The sequence below is a fragment of the Pempheris klunzingeri genome, chromosome 11, assembly GCF_042242105.1.
Source record: "Pempheris klunzingeri isolate RE-2024b chromosome 11, fPemKlu1.hap1, whole genome shotgun sequence".
Lineage (NCBI taxonomy): Eukaryota > Metazoa > Chordata > Actinopteri > Acropomatiformes > Pempheridae > Pempheris > Pempheris klunzingeri.
Window position 1 is genome coordinate 15,287,551 of NC_092022.1, and position 20,536 is coordinate 15,308,086.

The following is a 20,536-nucleotide window of genomic DNA, read 5'->3' on the forward strand; positions in this document are numbered from 1 at the left end:
GCAGCGAACGTGATAGGCTCACTACAGCATCTCAGAGGAGAGAATACACATGAGCACACAGACATGCACACACACACACCCCTAATGCCTATACACTTCTTTAATTCAATGACTGTTGGAAATATTTCAGGGAAAGGGTCCACGGCAGTGTGTAATGAATACATCAAGGGCTCTAAACTATGCGTATTGAATGGATAAAGGTTCTGCTCATTAGTGTAACTATTGCTCTGCAGTCCATAGGAGAATGCATGTGTGCAGAGGACATATAATGTGTGTGTTTCTGTAGATGTTTGAAGGAAATAGAGGGAAAGAGAATTTTTATAACAGTCGCATATCCAATTTAGATTCATGCCAAACATACATACAGTTAATCTAAATACTTAAGTCACTTTTTTTCATCTGATTAGGTGAAGAAAAGGTGTAAACGGGCTTCCCCACAAATTAAAATTACTTCAGTCTTTTAGGCTTTTCATTATTGCGATCAAGAAATCGTGCCAAGTACACCCAGATAAGACCCCAAGGCTATCTGCATTTATCCAGCCAAATAGAATAAAAGCTGTTTAACAGTTTTTGCAGAGCTTTTGGATCTCTCTTTTTTTTCACCAGGATTACCAGAGGACATTGGAAGAGCTCAGCTCCACTATCTTCCACATGAGACGACAAACTGCACCCTTCATTTTCTCTCTGATATCGTGTGTAGGGAGCTGCAACTTAACAGACTTGCACTTCACACATAATAAGAGGACTATACAGTGTGCTTTGTGTTACTTTTAGCTAACTAACGGTATGTAGCTGCATTGGAATGCAAATTTCCCATTTTTAATTGCAGACATGCAGACAGAAGGCAGACATAGATACGAGAAGTCTCTACCCTACTGTTCTCACATTTTTCTCATATCTCATTTTGTCTTTACAATAAGAGCTGCTATCAGTTTATTTCACCCAGGTTTGCTCTGTTGAATTGACGATTGTGTTTCCTCATTAAGAAACTAAACGAAATAATTTACTTATTAAATGCTGTGGGACTTGGGGCATGTATTTATTAAGCCACAGCTGGATAATGACTTCACAAATGTCAATTCCAAACGGTCAGTCCCATAAGCTCCCCAACCAATTTACCTGCTGCCAAGCTGCACCTCATCTTTGTTGACATCCTCCCGCATGAGTTTTATTGAGCTTTCTATCCATGACCCAGAGCTGACCACAAGATGTATGACTCTTTTGACTTTATTCATTCCCTTCAGCCCCTCTATCCAGGGGATAGATAGAGGTTATTAAGAGGGAGGGAGCTCAGTCGTTCCACGTTAGCATATGTCATTTGTGATTTTCTCTGCATTTTCTCTCATCTCTTCGTTTATCTGTTTTTATAACTTTCTCCCCATCCATCTCAATTTTGTTTTCCAGCCATTATTCGTTCTCCTCTCTTTCTCCTTGTCTGAGCTATTCCTTGGCTTTGGCATGATAATGCTCGGTGCAGGTCGCAGCTCACTCACCTCGGCCTCTGTGGTGTCACACCCTGTCTGTGGAGTTATTGCACTTGCCCTCAATGCGAAAGGAGTGTTCATTTTTAATTATCACTCAGTATTTGATCATCTCCCTCCCCTGCCTGTCACAATGCCTCATCGAGTTGCTGGTAACATTTCCATTACATTAGGGAGAGCAGCCACGCTTGTGTATCGAGTGTGTGACGTGCATGCGTGTGTATGTGTTTGCGTGAACGTGCTCAGTGGTGCGTTCCTATCATTGCGGCAGGGACGAGATTCCTCCCTCCCTCATCCATCTTCACGCGCTTGGCTGGAAATGACATGTCGACACACAACGAAACACATCGTTGCTTGAGACACACAAACACACACTGGGAATGGAAGGGAATTGGATCAGCAATGGAATTCTAATTAAATGGTTCGCACCCCCCTCCCCGTATTTTCCCCCAAATGGCATGCTAATTGAGTTGATGCAAATGGGAACTCACAGTCTTGAAGGTTCAAATAGCTTTTTGTTTTTTGCTGCTACACAAAATGTTGCACACGCAAAGATTTCAGGTAGAGGAAAGGGAGAAGGGAGAACGAACAGAAAGGACATCATTAATGAATCAATCGTCCTTATGTAAAAAGTAGTGGCCTGAAGCCACAGTTGACAAAGGAGTGGAAACAGTGAGGCTGGAATGAGAAAACTGTGGAATTTGTCTTTTCATTGTAGAGGGTTTAACTTTGGGGTTAACATGCATGTATACAGGTTTTTTTGTGAGCACATATTTTAATAAGCACCTAAGCTCACTGCAGTGGTATTTTTTAAGGAAGGCACTTGTCTCCCATAAAGTTCCCAGAGCATTTTCATCCCTGCAGGCCATTGGCAGGAAGGTTGGAAATGGTGAGGACCTCTCAAGCTCAGTGGGGGTTGAATCGATAAATCTGTCATTGTTTATTTTATAAAACTTGCAGTCTTCACCTCTGGGCGCTCCCACAGTCGGAGGCTAAATACTCAAGCTGCTCGTGTCGACATTGCTTTGAGGTGAAAAGATATTGGCCTCAAAAAAGTATGAGCGGTACATGACCAAGTTGCCTGTGTGTGTATGTCGACTACCATTTCTTCTAGGGCTGTTTCATGACCTGTGCGGCTTATGTTCCCCCTAATGTTCCTCGCAGTTCAGTGATGCAGCAGGAGAGGCAGTCTGCGCCTATAACAGGTCAACCTGATAACATTTGTCTCTTTCTTTGTTTTTTTTTTCTCACCCTGTAGGTTTTGGCTTTAGAAAGACAGGTCTTTGACTTCTTGGGTTACCAATGGGCCCCAATCCTTGCCAACTTCTTCCACATCATCATCGTCATCCTCGGCCTCTTTGGCACCATACAGTACCGGCCGCGCTACATTGTGGTGGTGAGTACACATAACCGAGGACTGGCTGTTCACGTGAAATTCTGTACAATCACATAATCCAATTCCTCTCTGTTTTTGGTTAAGCAATATCACATCAAATCACTTTGTATTAGTCCTCTGCCCGTGCATCTGATTGGACATGTTGTTGCCTTTTCCTCTGTAATTGCAAAGTGTGCTGCACTCTCTTGTGCATTGTGCGACACCCTTAAATCACTCTAATCCCATGGTAATTAGGGCTAATTAAAGGGGGTGGGGGTGTTGGCGGGGGGGACTAAGGAGCTCATCAGATTTATACTCCACATCGTGTTTCTGGACAGAGAAGGTCATTCTTTAAAACACGGTGCAAAGCACGTGCTGCCTGTTGTTTCACTCCCTCTGTTAGAAAGAGCCACTGTGCAGCTTCATAAATGTGCGTTTATGCACTTTAGTTTTTATTTAAACCCCTAACGTTCATCTTAGGCATTGACGGCCTATTTTGAGCAGCAGTAGTGGAAGCACAGATGGCGACGTTAATGACAGGAAAAAATTGGGGGGAGCATGAGATGGAGAAAAGGAGAGTAAATAAAGAGAGAGAGAGAGAGAGAGAGAGAGAGAGGGGAGATGTGGAAGGATAAACGGGAGCCACACAGGATAAGAGGGAGAAACAGAGGAAGCGGGAAGGAGGGAAAATAGAGCTATTGTCTCATGTCAACTGGAAAATAGGAAAGAGCAAGCTAAGAGTTTTCATGATTCAACATGTATGTTTTTACGAAGGTGCTGTTTTACCCTCCGCTCTTCCTCTGACACCTCTGACATTTAAAACACACGCTTCATTGTGAGTCAGAGGATTTCACAACCTTTACTATAATGACTCTCTGTCTGTAAGCGAGTACCACTCAATGTCTGTCATCAGTTGGTTGTTTGACTGTACAATTTTATAAATGGTTGACATGAACATCATTCAGCCTCAGCAGTTGGAAAAGCTACAGCTCCCCCAGGGTTCAAATGGACTTGTTGAACTTTATGGAACCTTTTAAACAAAAGTACTCATATGCCGGTGTATTTTTATGTATGGTGTCTCTGTGCGTATAGAGCATGTGGGTGTGTATTAATGCATGAGTATGGGAAAATGTCTATGTGTGGGAGTGTGCGGGGGAGAAGACTTAACTTCGTTTAGGAGCTTCATTCATTGAACCTGCCATTTTATTCAGTAGCTGTCATATTCTGTTCTGCTCAGTTCATCTAGTTTCCATGGCGCTAATCTATCTGTGTCTTTGCCCTCCAGTATACAGTATGGGCCGCTCTGTGGGTGGCCTGGAATGTCTTCATCATCTGTTTCTACTTGGACGTAGGAGGCCTGTCCAAGGTGAGACTTCTAAAATTTGAGTCTGCTGTCCTCTCCAAATCTTTTGCCACGCATCCATCTGAACAGTCAGGTGTCTTCGACTGCACTGTGATGAATGTTCTTTTCTCTCTAAGGTCATAGTTGCAGGCTGGTCGGGGGGTGAAGCCTGATTTATATTCCTGTGTCCAAAAGTTGCACCAGACAAAAACTTTAGGTGTCTTCTTAGGTGTGTTGAGAACAATGTCATAACTGACATTCAGTCATACTATGGCCACAGAAAATACTTCTTAGTGATTGGCTGTCAAAAAAATGAACACAAATCCAGGCTGAGGGCAGAAGTAAACAAGCTGCATTTACTGGGATGAGATGGCATCTCACTTGTACATGCATGCAGTAACACTAAATATGAGTATTTCACTTTTTGAATGTTTTTGCCAAGAAATGTGAGGTTTCCTTAAGCCTGTGTCATAACTAATTTCACACTAGAGTTTTGAAATTAATAACCTCTACATTCACACAGGTTACTTTAATCTCTCAGAGGGGGTGACTGCTGACCGTGATTGCCCCAAACATTTCTGCTTTCACTGTCAGTTAAAATGAACCTGCACATGTCCATAGAAACAATACTTCAACTAACTACACACAAACATAAAAAAGTGATGATTTGAACACGTTTTTTTTCTATTCTTTCTTCCACTTAGTTATTTTTATATATCAAGACACCTCACTGTGTAAATTCCAATATCCATCAGGCCAGGGACACGCAAAAGCAGTGACAGTTCTCAGGAAGAAAACATGTCACACATGTCTTTGCCAAGGAGAAGCCTTATGAATAATTAAAAATGATTCAGCTTTAATTCTGACCTTGTGCCAGTGTTTTTTTATAACACCAGGCATACCACAGTAAGAATTGTTGTTGTAAAATATAGAGGTGTATTTGTGCATTCTTGAGTTTCATCTGCACTGAAAATATACTTTAACCAAAATTAGATATGATAAACTGCTACCAGGTGGTTTTTGCCTATATCAAGGCTGAACTCCCCAGTGTGACAAATGCAGCCCAAGTAAACATGATTACTTGCAGTATATAATGAATGCGTTACACAGCCATCTAATATGAACCCTACGGCGAACTATAAATCACTACCTAAGCATTAAGAATCGGTGCCATGTACACCTACTACTGCAACAGCTGTATAATTTGACCTTAAAGAATGTCTATGTTCCCTTAAATCGTTTGTGTGGGGGACAGCCACCTCCCTGTAGAGTTTCTAGTGGAAGCTCACAACTTAAGAGGTAAATATTTGTGAAAAATCCCCCACCCAAACCACCACACACACATACACCTTTTTGAATGTAAATGTATCCACCCCCCTCCTGTCAACTTGTCATCCCCCATTTTTTTCACTCTCCTTAGCTCCTTTGATGTTTTTTAATTTATCTAGTGAGTTCCATATCTTCATTTCATTTCAGCATTCTCCTCTCCTCTCCTCTCCTCTCCTCTCCTCTCCTCTCCTCTCCTCTCCTCTCCTCTCCTCTCCAAGCTATTAACGGGCATCTTGCCCAGTTGCCTGTGTGACCATTGAGAATAATGAATTCGTGTAGGCAACGTTCATCTCACACTAATTTAGACAGCCAAAATGAATTTCAGAAACACCTTTCCATGCTCTGGCAACTCTGTCATTGTGTGATAGACCTTGGCTCCATCAAATGTGTCTGTCTTTCAATGCATGTGTCCACAATGTATGTGTGTGTGTGTGTGGTTTTCTGTTCCTGCATGGTTCCTGCTAGAATAATGAGGCTTGTAGGGGCCAGCTGCTTGGGGCTGAGGCTGGGCATTAACCCGACAGATGGAGCCAGCCTGGGCTCCCAGCTCTGCATATGGTGGCCAGGAGGAGAGCTGGCTAATGGAGTACACCCACACACCCACTCACACCCACACCCCGTGCACACACGCACAACCAAACCTGGCATGCAGCGTTCTGAGAGGTCCCAAACACATTTTATCATAAACTGGAGTCAGCTAATTCTGTCTGGCCTGCCTTGACCAATGTTGAGGGTGTGTTTGTATGTATGTTTGTGTGCATGGATGTCAAGGCCCTTGAAGTGAGGGGGCAGGTTGTCGGAGTCATATGCCACATGCTCTGTCACCTCCTATTGATCCCTTATCCCCTCCCCCACAGTGCAAAACAGACTGACAGACAGACCCCTGCTACTCCACACACACCTCTGTTTTAAACAGTCCCCAGTCGTTCACTGCCTCTCTTTTTATTCATTCTCTCTCACACTCTGCACACATTGACTGCAGACATAGAGACTTTGGACATGTCTGCACGAAGCTGTCTGAATTTGAAAAAGCTTCTTTTTCCTTTCCATTTTTTTTTCTTTTCGCACTCAGTAACTGAGTTTTCCGAAAAAAAAATTCTAATAAATTAAATATCCAATATGTTAAGCTCTGATTGTAATAAATCTCTTTCAAATAATTTTCTCCAAAGACCAATATGCAAAACAGTCACTGAATTTGGTGATCAGGTTAGGTTGACATTTTTTAAGTTTTAAGTGATGTGTCTGAACTATTGGATGGATAGGTACAGACATCGTTGCTAAGATTGTTAACATGGTCGACATTACCTGCTAAATATGCATGTTTACATTGTTCCTGTGAGCATGCTGGCATGCATTGAAGAGAAATCCCAGCTGTGCGTAAGTAGAGCTTCACAGAACTACAAGCACGACTGTAGACTCTGATAATGTTGAAAGCTAAAACTAAATTGATCTGATGAGGGATATGACTATATACAATGCTACCAAACCCTAGTGTCGCTCCAGAGTGAGTGAACATGTTTATTGTGGATTAATTACGTATCCCTACACTGCTTCTGTCTTTGATTGTTAATCAGTTGCCAATATATCTGATCACTAATATGCATTTATGATATTTTCATCAGACAAATTTATGAGCATGAAGTAGAAGAATTTAAGGGACAGCTCTATGTTAAATTTCAGTAATTCAGCGTCTGCTTTTAATCAAATCACAGTTTTACACTTGATCGCTAGTCTGACAACAGAAAAAGAAAACTATTTCAATGAAACATAAATTGTATTTTCAACTATATTAAAACGCAATATAAGTGAAGGTAAATAGACAATTTTGTTGTTGCTTACTTAGACAACATGTCATTTTAACATGTAAATTAAATTTTCCAATTCATCTGCATCAGTGTGGACACAGTAAAAAACATTTGTCAGCTTCCCGCAGTCTCTCTCTCTCTCACACACACACAGAGTGACTGCAAACTTTATCCTAGAGATGATGGCAGACCACCCTCAACACAGTCTCTCAAGCTCCTGAATCAATATTCAACCACTGTGCAGGCACACTTTATGAATTGTAAGTAAATATCATCACAGCCAGTAGAGTCTACAACACCTGGGTAGCCACTCAGGTTTGTATCCCAGTGTGATCACACAAGTAAACTCTCTTCCCTGTATCTCAGAAACAATAAATCATGAGAAATAAGACTGTAATCATTTGATGTTAAGCTTTATAGAATGCCTCGTGTCTCTAGTGATTGCACTGACAAGATTGTCTCCAAATATGTATTGACATTTGTTAAAGAAAATAGTTTCAACAGTATCAGTAAACTAACCTTGAATCTATGATGAAGAGGGATTGATTTGTTCTTTTGGGTGCATGGGAGCATAACAGTAACACTTCTGACAGTAAGTTGCCAAAAGCTTCTTCAATATCGACTGCCATACCGCAGTTGTGAGTGCGGCTGCAGCTTGGATAGAGATGGTTTCCCTAGCTCGCAGGCTCAATCAATGGCATCTGTCAAGTCATTAGTCTTCACAATCCTACCTATTGACCTTCAGCCGCCCTTGTTTTCATGACTGTGAGAGAACGACAGGATGACAGAGAAGGAAAATGGAGACAGAGGGTGATGATGAGTGATCAACACAGAGAAACAGAGGGATGGTGTACAGTATCCTCATTTTGATATCGTTCATGACTCCTGTTGCAGTTACCCCCACAGATCTGTTGTCGAAAGTTGTTGTCATATGTATTAGTTGTTGATGTGTACATTTAAGTGTGAGTGGGGGTGGATAGGAATCAGAGATGCTTCCTGACAGCACTTGGCTCTGTTAATAATGCATGTCTTGTCACTGGGGGGCAGATGCGGAGATAGATTGCTGTATTGGGGTATTGATTGGTGTTAGCGTCTGTACGTCTGTATGTGTGGGCTCATATGGCTATGTGCAAAATTAAACATCGCCACGGTGTACAAGGGCTACAAGTATAAAATGCTGGATGTAAAAGTTGTGGTAATAATGTGGTACAGTTTAAGAAGTTGTGAAACTTATGTCTGCAAGCAGCAAGTCTGTGGCCTCAGACTGACTAAGGTTCATATAGTTGTATTCTTTGTATGCATAAGACTCATGGGCTTCAGGCAAGTAAAAAAAAAAATCTATTATATTTTATTGACATGTACTATAGCTCCACTAGTATCCAGCCATGCAGATAGTTTTGATTTTATTTGCTGGGTTTTGAGATATCAGTTTACTGAGAGTTCTGCCTCCAACCCAATTCAGCGGAGGTGAATGAAGTCGCATTGGGAGTGCTCACAGCACTGAAAAACCAACATCAACAGCAACATCTCTTTCCTGAAACCGCTTCCCTGTTATCTTGGATAAACCACAAAACACACTGTCAGCTGTTTTAATAGGGCTTATTTATTCACCAGAAAGTAGTTCCAAAGAAAACTGTTGACTGTGAGTGCTGTGGATTATCCTGAAAGACAGACGCTTTGTCTCTGTAAAGGTGTAGTGCTTGTTTTGAATTAGATGTAATTTTTCAACATTTTAAGCAGCACAAACAGCATTCCATCAACCAACCAAAATTATATAGGGGTGACAGCAGAAATCTTAAAGACAATCATCAAAAACTTGGCAAATAAAAAACCAAGGCTACATGCTTTGCTAGTTATAGCTTCTCAACATTCATCTAACTATCTGATGTCCTCAGTTGGATGAATTATGATGACTTTTCCTCACCATGCATCACCATGATGGTCAAGATTTGTCCAACACTTTTGGCTTATGGCCAAATGCCTGCAAGGCTAATGACATTCCCATCAGCCTCAGCTGTAATTTGTGTTTAGTGCTTCAGTGCTACTTAACTTGATGGTATCATACTAGCACACTAATGTAAGATGGTGAAAATGCTAAACATTATGCCTGCTTACCATCACAATGTTAGCATAGTCATTTGGAGCATGTTAGCATGCTGATGTTTAACTCAAAGCACCACTATGCCTAAGTACAGTCTCGCACAGCTGCTTGCATTGCTGTATAGTCTTGTTTGTAATGGGATGAGCCAGCCATTTGAGCAAAAGAGAACAGCCGTAAACGAAAACATCCAACATCTACCGCAGGTGGCCATAAATAAGCTCTACGGTGATTCAGCTGTGGCTTTCTCACAAAGAATAAATGAATGTACATCATAAGTATTGAACCCAAGCAAAGAAATTCATGTTTTCTTTCCTCCTTTCAGGACAGCGACCTGCTGACATTTAACATCTCAGCCCATCACTCTTGGTGGAGTGAACATGGGCCGGGCTGTGTGAGGAGAGAGATGCCGCAGACTCCAGGGGTCCGCACCACAGAGAGCCACTCCTACATCACTGTCATGGGCTGCCTCATGGACTACCAGTACATAGAGGTTGTGCATAGCGGCACACAGATTCTTGTTGCTGTGAGTACAACTTATCAGTCCACACGTGGCTCTAGCACTGACATATTCCCATGCAGATATGTCCCATGTCACATGTACTCATCATATTATACACTCAACAACAGCAGCAACTTCACTCACCATGGGATTCATGTGTATGAAAGGTGAACGCGATAGAAAAGAATGTCATGTTTTTGTTTCCCTTCAAGTACTTTTCTCAATATAGTTACAGCGGTCGGTTATTTTGTCTATCTCAGCCTCCCTTCCTCTGCCCCGGTCGCTGAATGAAAAATTGATCTGTTGTTTTGTCTGGCTGAGAGTCAGACCTGCCAGCTGCTAACAGGTTACTCAAATACTGGAAGGACTGTTATTGTACTCCTTATACAGCTTTACACACACTCATGTATGACTGGCGAACCTCCTACCTGGACAGGGGCCAGGACACTCCTGTGCTCCTGCGCCAGCACAGCAGGCACTGGGTTCAGACATGCATGTTATACACATGCACTCTCAGCAGAATTCATTTATGCACACTTTGACTCCGTTGCGAATGCGCGTAAACACACTCACACCTATTTTTCACGCTCATTGTCACATTCATACAGGTGGAGTGAATTTAATGGTGGCAGAAGATGAAAGAGAGAAAGAGAGCGCTAATATCCAGCAGCCTCATCAGCCTTCAGTGGTTTTCATAGTCCTGTTGGTTTTCATTCTTACCATCTCATCTTGAGCTAATTTACACCTGAGAGAGCACAATGAATGCGGTTAACTACACGGCAGATGAGAAAGCTAGCAGAGGGAGCCAGTGTTGAGAAGCACTAGATTGTACCATTCTTCCCATCGCCCCCATGGAGAAAGGTAATAAAATGGCTGACCTCACTTTATAGCCCCAGCTCTCTCACTGAACCTCATTACTCCTAGCACTATAGGTTGTGAATTGGTTTATTCCTCACCTCATATGGGCTCCTCCCTATGAGATGGCTACACCTCTTGCCTGTATTTTTACACGGTATTGTCCAACCAAGCATTCATTGGCATCTCAGTGGGGACAGCTCCCGTGAGGAGCAGGGAAATTGGTACTGAAATCCCAACGTCACAAACGGCATCGTTTTCCTTGTATCCCTACTTCCTGTCAGGCTAAAAGGAGAGCTCTGCTAAGGAAAATGGAGTCCTTTGAGATATCTTTGAGACTTGTGTTAATGTTTCCTCTGTGCTAGAAGAGAGGGCTAGACAGAAAGAGAGGGCTGAATGGACGAATGAAAAGAATAGGGAGAAAGTGGGGTGTCCCTTTGTCTTTGTTAGAGGGGTTTCAAGGTTGCCATGAGAGGCCATTAAATATTTAGTTTGGGCTCCAAGGAGCGTGTTTCATTAAGATGAAAAATGTGGATCCATTGGCTAGTAATGGAGGCATCACTGTCATCTGTGTGCTCAGATTCAACACGAGAAGGAGGCCATTCAGAAGTGAAGTTTTAGATTTGGTTAAGTCATCCCTGTGTTGTTGCTTATTGCTGCTTCAAGCTATATTCAGCCAAAAAGTAACTTCAAAGTTTAAAGGATGAGCTTGAAGTGGAGGCAACCTTTTCAAACCAGGGTTATGTATTATTCATTGATTCATCACTGAGGGAAATATTTTGCTGCATCTCTGCCTTTATCCTACACTATTCGTTGTTGCACTCACTGAAACCCAACTCACCCAACCCATATCACTATTGAATGGCTTTGGTTTTCTACCACTGTAATAACAATGACTGATTTCCCTGTCAATGTAGTCAGCGGAAAATCAACATGCACTTTTTTCCTCTCTCCATCCTACCATCATCTGGTCTGCTGCTGCTCTTGTGCACCGCCTTCACTGTTAAATAAAACAGTTGAGTCTGAGAAAATATCTCCGTTGAGACGGAGGGTAGTTAGGAAGAAAGGTATGAGACAGAAGAAGAAAAACTGTGCAAGATGTGATATTCAGTTTACATCTGTAGACATAACTCTTGCACACTAAAGTGAGTAGTAAGAGATGTCAAGGGCTTGTCAGAGCTGCTGAGCTTCTCATAAAACAGCCAAAGAAAGTGCTCTCTCATGCACACACACACACACACACACACACACACACACACACACACACCACCGATATCATATCATTTAGCTAGGTTATTGCTGCCACAGGCAATGCTTTCTTCTGTTGCCTCTCTATTCCCTGGGAACCTGCATTGGGAGGACTGTGTGGAAGTTAATAATGGGAGGAACGGCAGCCTGCGTCATTCTCTCGTTCCATTGCTCATTTCCTCTTTTTTTTTAAAATCTATTTTCCCCCCTCACAATCTCTCCACTCTGTCTGTCTTCCTGTCTCCCTTTCCTGCCCAGATCTCACACTGTTTGACCTTGATGTCGATCAAATTTCCACCAATTTGACAAAAATGACAATGCACTCCTCTTTCTCCCTACATTTCTCACTCAATCTCTGTTGTGCACCTTCTGTAGTTTCCTCTGGAGCTGAGATGGTTCTGCCATGATAGTGTACTAAAGTGCAGCTTATTCAACGCCACAGTAGTGTGGAGGACAAAGTCCCTGGTTGATTAGAGGGGTCCCCTTAGCAGTCTGACGTGGAATGACCCCTGTGATTACCACTCGGGGCTGTGCTTCCCTACTGGGTTTGGTGTGTGTTCAGCTTCACTCAGTTCTTTGGCATTAAGACAGCATCCCCCCGCTCTCTCACTCTTCCAAAACGTCTTTGTGCTTGCTCGGATAAGTCCAGTAGTCTATGTTGTGTTATCAAACTCTCACTGAGCTGCTGAACAACTACTGTATTGAATATGAATTTTGTTATTTGTGTGTATGCTGCACGAGGAGCCAACTGGAGGGATCTTTGACTTGCTCGTATTTGAAGTCTGATAATTTGCCCAGAATCAGCAAATGGCCATGCATTGTCTTATATAATAATAGCATCTGCAATATGTCAGCGCTGACATTGCATTGTAACTGCACTGGAAGTTTTACAGCATCTGCTGTAAAGGATTATAAAGATCTCAGGATTAAAAGACTTATGATGCAGTAGAGAGCAGTTATTAGGTCTGCTGGCTGCTGCCAAAAACAGGGAGAAGATAAAGACCTCAAGACCAGAGGAGAGAATTAGTCTCCAGCGGGCCACTGAATATTGTGTCGGGCTACTCGGAGTACGACATGAAAACATGACTGCCCGCCATTATACTTCAAAGGCTGTCTCTGCCAAGAGCTTTAATTGTTAATCTGTTTTGCAGGGAAATGGATTTTCCTCAGATTAATTTTACTCTCATATTTGGTCTTTTTAAACTTCTAAGAGGAGGCAAGAGGAAGCGGGAACAGAGGAGAACTTGGAAGTGAAAAACAAGCAAGATTAAAGGAGTAAAGCTTCTCTAGGCATGCTTGATTTTCTTTTTGCTTGCTGAGTGTATACTGGTTGCTTTATTTACCTGTCTTTCTCACCTTCTGTCCATTTGTTTCTTTGTCCAGAGAGCCCCATTCGTCTCCTCCGCACTAAATCAGACCCCATCTAAAATCTTCTGTATGGGGCCGCAGTGTTTTCTTTTGTCCCTACAGCTTGTGTTTCTGCATGGGAAGCCTCTTGTGCCTGTGTGTTGTGTTTTTAGACATCAGCAGGCTGTTATTTGCACTTACTTCATGTGGAAGATGCAAATCAGCAGCACAGACACTTAACAACCCCATGTGGTCCTATGTAAGCTGTATAGATCTGTGTGTGTGTGTGTGTGCGCGCGCACATTTGGAGAGGGGGTTGGTAGAAAAGAACAGGTGGATGTGGTCTCTGCAGTCCCTATCTCATCATGTTTTGTCATTAAACATGCAGCTGCCCACACACAAACACACACATCTAATTTTCTGCCGAGAAGCCATCGCCTTATTGTCAGGCTGAAAGTCCTGTGTAATTAACCTAAATGACATCTGCACACACCTTGTCTCCCCCTTTCTCCTCTTCCTCTCTCCCATGTGATATATTTTACCTACAAATTCCTTTCATTATAGTACACTGAATTTCCCTCCGACACCGAGCCACAATCAATAGTGTGTTAATTAGCTTGTAGATCGACTCAGATATCCATCACTGCACACACAGTGTGACGACAGCCAGTCGTCTGTAAGGAGGACGTATCTCTAAATTCACATGAATTCAGAATGCTAAAAAAAAGTCGTCTATAAAATTTCTGAAAATGCCGAAAAAATGCCCATCAAAATTTCTTTAAATGGTATGTTTTGTCTAACCAGCTGGTCAAAGAGAATTAGTTGAACATTGATATGAAACAGATTAACAGCAAATTCAGCAAGTGTTTGGCATTTTTGGTCATGCTAGCTGTATGACAATATCCATCTGTCAGTCAGCCAATCCACCACTTTGGTCATGGCAGAAGTATCTCAAAAACTGAATGATGGATTGCCATGAGATTTTGCACAGACATTCGTGGTCTCCAGAGGATGAATCCCACTGACTTTGGCGAATCCCTGACTTTTCCTCTAGCGCCACCAGCAGGTCAAATTTTTCACCCATCCTGTGAAATATCTCAAATCTACCAGAGTGATTGGCACAGAACTTTAACAGAACAATTTATCCTAATGACTTTGGTGATCCTGTCACTTTTCATCCAGCGTCACCTTGAGGTCCATTATACCTGCTTAGTTAGCATTTTATTTGTGAGCATGGTAGCATTATGCAAGTTGGCATCTAGCTAAAAGTGCTGTTGTGCAGGCTCACAGGGGTATGAGCATTGTACTCTTAGTCTTATTGATACATTTAATGGGACAATTAATCAGTGAACTGATCATTCAAGACTATGTGGATACAATCTTAAATGGAGAGACTCAAAAGGCCTGTAGGGTGTTGTTTTTGGCTTATGTACATATCCAGATGATTAACTGTAAACCTGATTTATCATAGTTGTAACTGAGAGGGGTACAAGCCTCTAATCATGAAATAGATTCACATCTAGTGGACCGATGTTTATAAAGTAAGTGAGCATTGTCTGAGGCAGTTATGTGTCTTTCTGGAATGGCACATGCAGTAAAAGCCCGACCTTCATTAGCTTATGCAAATACAAGTAACCTTCTCTTCTATACCCGCAGCTGGCCTTCTTCTCACCACCCACACACACACACGCACACACACACGCACGCACACATGAATAACTGAGCCTTGAACTTCTTTTTGCCCCTCATTATCAGAGAGAAGAAATACAGATAATGCTGAACTATCACAAATACCTCTTTTAGTTTCCCCTACAACATAGAACGTAGTAAAAGTTTTTCTTCTGATGTGTCCCCACTTCTTGCATTGAACGTTTAGTGCCCATTTTTATAAATTCTTGCTTCCTTCTGTCAATTGTTCAGATCACAGGTCAATGCTCAACAACCTGCAGAGCGGAGGGAGAGAACAGAGAGGAGGGCGGCGCTCACTGTTGGGCAAACAATAGGACACAGAGAGGTGGAGAGAAAAGATGACAGAGGAGATTTGCAGATTGTGGAGTGACAGGGATGTTGAGAACTATGTTAAGAAAGTGACTAACATTAAGAAAGAGTGCAAAAAAACAAAACAAAAAAAAGATTGACAGTTAAATGAGTTTGCTTTAGTCTGGCACGTCCTCACAGACAGACTGAGATTGAGCCTCAGAGGACATGCGGGGGCTTTATGAGCTTAATTAATTTGACATTACTCTCAAAAATGATCCCTGAACTCCAGAAGTGACAGGAGGAAGTCAGAGAAGACTGTATGTGTGTGTCTATGTGTGTGTGTGGAGTTATGAGCGTGATTTAAGGCCATTTAATATGCAAGGATATATAAGTGGAGTTGTCACTTATTATTGAGGACACTGACCTATATTGGCTAAGATCAGCAATGCCTCCAGCAAAACGCCACCAAGTGTTCACTTCTCTGATCTTATTGGCTCCCTGTACTTCACACAAAATGTACCGAAGCCATAGAAACGAAAAACTGGAAGACAAAGTGGTTTAAAATCAACTCATGGTGGAACTTTTTCCCTGTCAGCAGATAGCGGTAGAGAAGTGAGAAATGGTGGTAATTTCCCATTACTGAGCAGTGACGGTTGCACTCCCAAGATTTGGCATTTACTGATTAAAGGTACTCAATTTCATGAAATTTCTGCTGTGTTGGATTTGTCTGTTCATGACTGCTATTCATGAGCGTGCAGTGAGGCTAAAGTAGCTACAGTATGCCAGTCGCCTTGTGTGGTTTATTTATCCTCAGGGCGATGGCACATCTTTTAGATTTACAGCTGACTTTTTATTGCTCCTGTCATTTCTTTGATGAAAACATCTGAAGGAAATGAGAGCTTCACTCTTTCCTCCTCTCCTTTCTCGCTGTCTTTGTCACACATGCATTAATAGATACAGACAGGTAACAAATTAAAATCCTCAATAAATTAAACAAAAGGAAAGCAGATGCCTCCACAAGGTGTGGGGGGGTCACTCAACGGTTTGATGAGTGGAGAAATGATGTGAATCATATGCTATGCTGTCATATGAACACCTGAAGGAGATTTTAGATTTAGATTTTAGTGTTCATGAGTGTTCAAACTAGATAGCACAAAAAATCAAGAGGCTGTGTGGGTGTGTGGTTTCAGGTACCAGACAGATGTTGAAATGCAAAGCAGGTCCTGTTTCACCATATTTGTAATGTTTGCCAACATTTGCATTTGTGTTGCCATATTATGACGACAACATTACAGCAAAAAATACCTCCATGTTAATCCTTTTTGGACAACCCTTCCTTTTTTCCCAGTTCCTACATCAACACCAGTTTAGAGAATCTTTTTGAAGACTGGTGTCTGTGTCCAGTTGAGCTCCGGAGAATTAGAAAAATCTATGACGAGGCACATTAAGGCTCGTCTGGCAGCTTGTGATGGATCAGCACCTTACTAATACACTTACTGCTGAGGTTTAATTTGCCACCCATCTGTATATATGCTACACAAACACTCCTCACTATTCTCAGTCTCAAGCCTCCTCTGCTGTCACATGTTGGCTGTACTATTTTTGACTCAATCTCAGACCACAGTCGAGCCCTTCATGAAATGTCACAAATTTGCACTTGCGCATAGATATTAACTCATACAAATGCGCACTTTCACCGGAAAAACGCACACGAGCAAACACACACTCGTAGACAATGCAGTTGAAAACCGGGTGTGCTCCCTGCTGTTAACACCATCTTGTGTTTGACACTGGCTTTACATATGCTAATTCACCTCCATTTCACCACCGCTGTAATAGATAGGGTGAGACCAGCAATTAGATACTAGAGAGAAAAAGCCGAGTGAGAGAGAAGCGGAGTGGAGAGTTATGTATTTCACCATGCCCACGCAGAGACAGACCTATTCCCTTTTCAACTTGACACTACACCTGAGTATCATTCATAAATAAAAGATTTAATCTACATCTGGGTACAGTTCAGTAAAGACCAAATGTACTATGAGTATGAAGAATGGTATAAAATCCAAACGGTAGAGATGAAAGAGCGGCAAACTGCACGTCATCTTTGTTTCTGTTAAATTACATAGGCCAAGTGAAGTTATAAGTTGAATGAATGTTATATAAATAGCCAGCATCACACACAGGCAGTCCCCCCCTTGGGTTTTGTGTTTGTGTACCCAGTGTGTGAGGAGGGCAGCGTGCCCGACGCTGTTTTAATTGGCATGGAAGAGTGCCAAATGATGGATGGATGGCTGGGTGGAGAGAGACTGTCTCTCGGTGTCTGTCTCTCACTGTGTCTGTTTCAGAGTCGATGACAGCCATCTGCCAGTTCCACAGGCTATTCTCAGCACTATGCTCTGTTGCTTTCTGGTGTGTTTGTGCACATAAGCAACTACTGTATGTACACTCCAGAAGCCCTGTCAACTCCGAAACCATTGCCAACACAGATAGTTACAGAGAGTTGTGAACACAACGCCGACACCTTTTAAGTTGGTGTGGCTAACAGCTGCGTCTTTACACATTCAGAGTCCTTGTATCTGGATGTATGTAAGTCCAATACTGACTCTCTTTTCAGCTCTGATTTTGGCCTCAACCCACTCTTGAGGGAAATATCTGGTTCTGTACCAGCTAAATGCTCCTCTATGCTCACCAGCTAGTTGCCTGCTTTTTGTGCCTGCCATGTGGTGCTGGGCAGGTAGCATGAAGAGGGTTTTTAGAGGGTTTTGTGTCTGTCAAAACAGCTACCTGCTGGGGCTGAAAATGACGATGCTGACAGTGATGAGACTGAACCAAAATAGTAAAGTTGCCGTTTGGAAAACCAAAAGAGAGTTGTAAGATGCAATAAAGCTCTGGAGTTGAGTGAGCTGCAAATTCAAGTGATCTCTGCGGCTGTCCTCTCTAACATTACACATGGTTTTTGATCCATTCCCATTAGAAAAATATTGAATTCAAGGCTGCAACTAACAATTATCTTTATTTTTGATTGTTACTTTTCCGACCATCTTGTGTTCTGTCTATAAAATGTCTGAAAATAGTTAAAAATGTCCATCAAAATTTTCCAGAACATCAAAGACATTGAAGCAGAAAATATTCTCATTTAAAAAGCTGGAACCTGTAATTTTTTCGCTTGACAGTCACCCACGAACTATCCTTGATAAATGTCTGAAATTATTACTTATTATTACTAATTATTAAAATTGCTATCAGTCGATTTTCTATCATATAATAATCACATCGTTTCAGCTCAAGTGTTGTGCTTTGCACAGTGTTGCACCATCTGCCCACTGGTGAATTCCTAAGAATGCACAACCACCATTTCTCAGATCGAGGCTGCATCCTCACAAAGCTCGTCCTTTTCCAGATGTTCTGTATTATCTTTTTGTTCATCAAAGCAAACACACATCTGTATATCATCTGCACACTGCCATCTCTGTGGAGTCCAACCTCTCTTGTTTGCTTGTGTGTTCACAGCTCCTGGGCTTCGTGTACGCCTGCTATGTTGTCAGCGCTATCACCGAGGAGGAGGACAGCTGTAAGTCGTTTGACCTCACCCTTATACACACACACACACACACACACACACACACACACACACACACACAACCATTCTTAAAACAGAGCATTGCAACAAACCATAAATCACACCCAGACCCACTCACCCAGATGAGATGGAAAACACCCGAGTTGAGGACAGAACTTCATCTTTCTTCATCTCCCTCTCTCCCTATCCCACCCCACACTATCACCGCTCCAGATCTCCCCTTCCTCCTTCCTCTCTCCTTCCTCACGCCAGCTGGGCCCTCTCCCTCTCCCTCCAGAACCAAAGCAGCCATGTGTTCCCTCTCTAGACCTCCTTTGGCCCATTCTTTTCCTTTCTCTTTCACAAGAATGCTTGTTGCCTCATTTCTCCTCTTCGTCAGTCTGTGCGGTCCTGTCTGTTGTTGTAAACCTGTTATTCGCTGCCTTTAATGTACTCTGGCTTCCACTTTTCTTACTTTCATCTCTCCATGCACCCCTTGTTTGTCGCTCCAGCTGTCTGTTGCCTGGCTTGGGTGGGTGTGTTAATGCAGCAGGATTGCACCTCCCCCACTCTCTTCACAAACACACACACACACACACACACCTTCCCTTCTCATGCTCGTCTTTAGTCAAACATGTACATCCTTCCTCTGAAGTGGTTTCACAGAGTGTTATCTCAATATTGGTTTGTGTTAAAACTTTAATATGGAGTCAGATGAGGGCAAGAGTTAGCCTTGACTCTCATTCTTTTCCTGTCATGCAAGAAGCAGGCAGAGTTAGAAAAGGATGTGGGAAAAGACAACGGGGGATCATTAAATGAGTCATAAGAGAAGGTGAAACCTGAGATGGACACTTGTGATAAATTACCCAGCTGCTGTGACCTCATAGGCAGCAGGTCAGAGGTCCTGCTGAAGGTTAGCCAATCAGAGGGCAGGAAACATTTGATCTAAGGGTCAGTGGGAGTCATAAATATCTGATTAGTGCTGCAGCAACTCTTCAGGGTGCATCATGATGCCAACATGCGTGAGAATCTGTCTTTACATGTTTTGGCCTCGCAAATTTGAGAAAATGCTTTGAAATCAGATGGCTGAATGAACAAGCTCTCTCTGTGAGGATTAGCTAAGATTAAATGGAGGCTGGGTGTAATCATGTCAGTCCCTTTTGACACCCCAACTCTAATTTGATTTGAAAACAACATAATGAACAAAGCGCTACATGCACATGTGCACTAATTACATCTTGAACACCAGACTCCTGTAATTTAGGGGAATTCTGATGTGGTTTCTGTGCAGACCAGGGATGCAGAAGTCCATGCAGTTCTTTGATGGTCACATACCAGAGATTCACTGGCTGTGAGTGGTTAGCATCACCACTCGCTCCCCTTCACCCCCCAGCTCTGGGCAGTACCACTTAATCAACAGTCACCCTTAAGTAATCCCTGGAGGGCAATACCATTTCTGCAGCAGCCGTGTCAACTCAAAAAGCCCTCAACTTTCCAACCTCAACGACTTTTCCTTTTGTTTTTCCCTTTGTTTTGTTGCTTCTTCCATTCCCCGTGCGGACTGTTGCCACAGATCGTTTGTTTAAGCTCAGTGCGGACAGTCATGCACACTCAA

General features: G+C 42.5%; 1 protein-coding gene across 1 annotated transcript in view; it reads left to right on the forward strand.

Moving 5' to 3' along the window:
• The window catches only part of nkain4 (sodium/potassium transporting ATPase interacting 4), a 40,410-nt gene that overhangs the window by 12,808 nt on the left and 7,066 nt on the right, over nt 1-20,536 (forward strand). The window contains exons 2-5 of the mRNA XM_070839956.1: nt 2,740-2,877; nt 4,142-4,222; nt 9,756-9,956; nt 18,873-18,933. Coding sequence (XP_070696057.1) covers nt 2,740-2,877; nt 4,142-4,222; nt 9,756-9,956; nt 18,873-18,933 — 481 coding nt within the window. The remainder of the gene's footprint in view (nt 1-2,739; nt 2,878-4,141; nt 4,223-9,755; nt 9,957-18,872; nt 18,934-20,536) is intronic.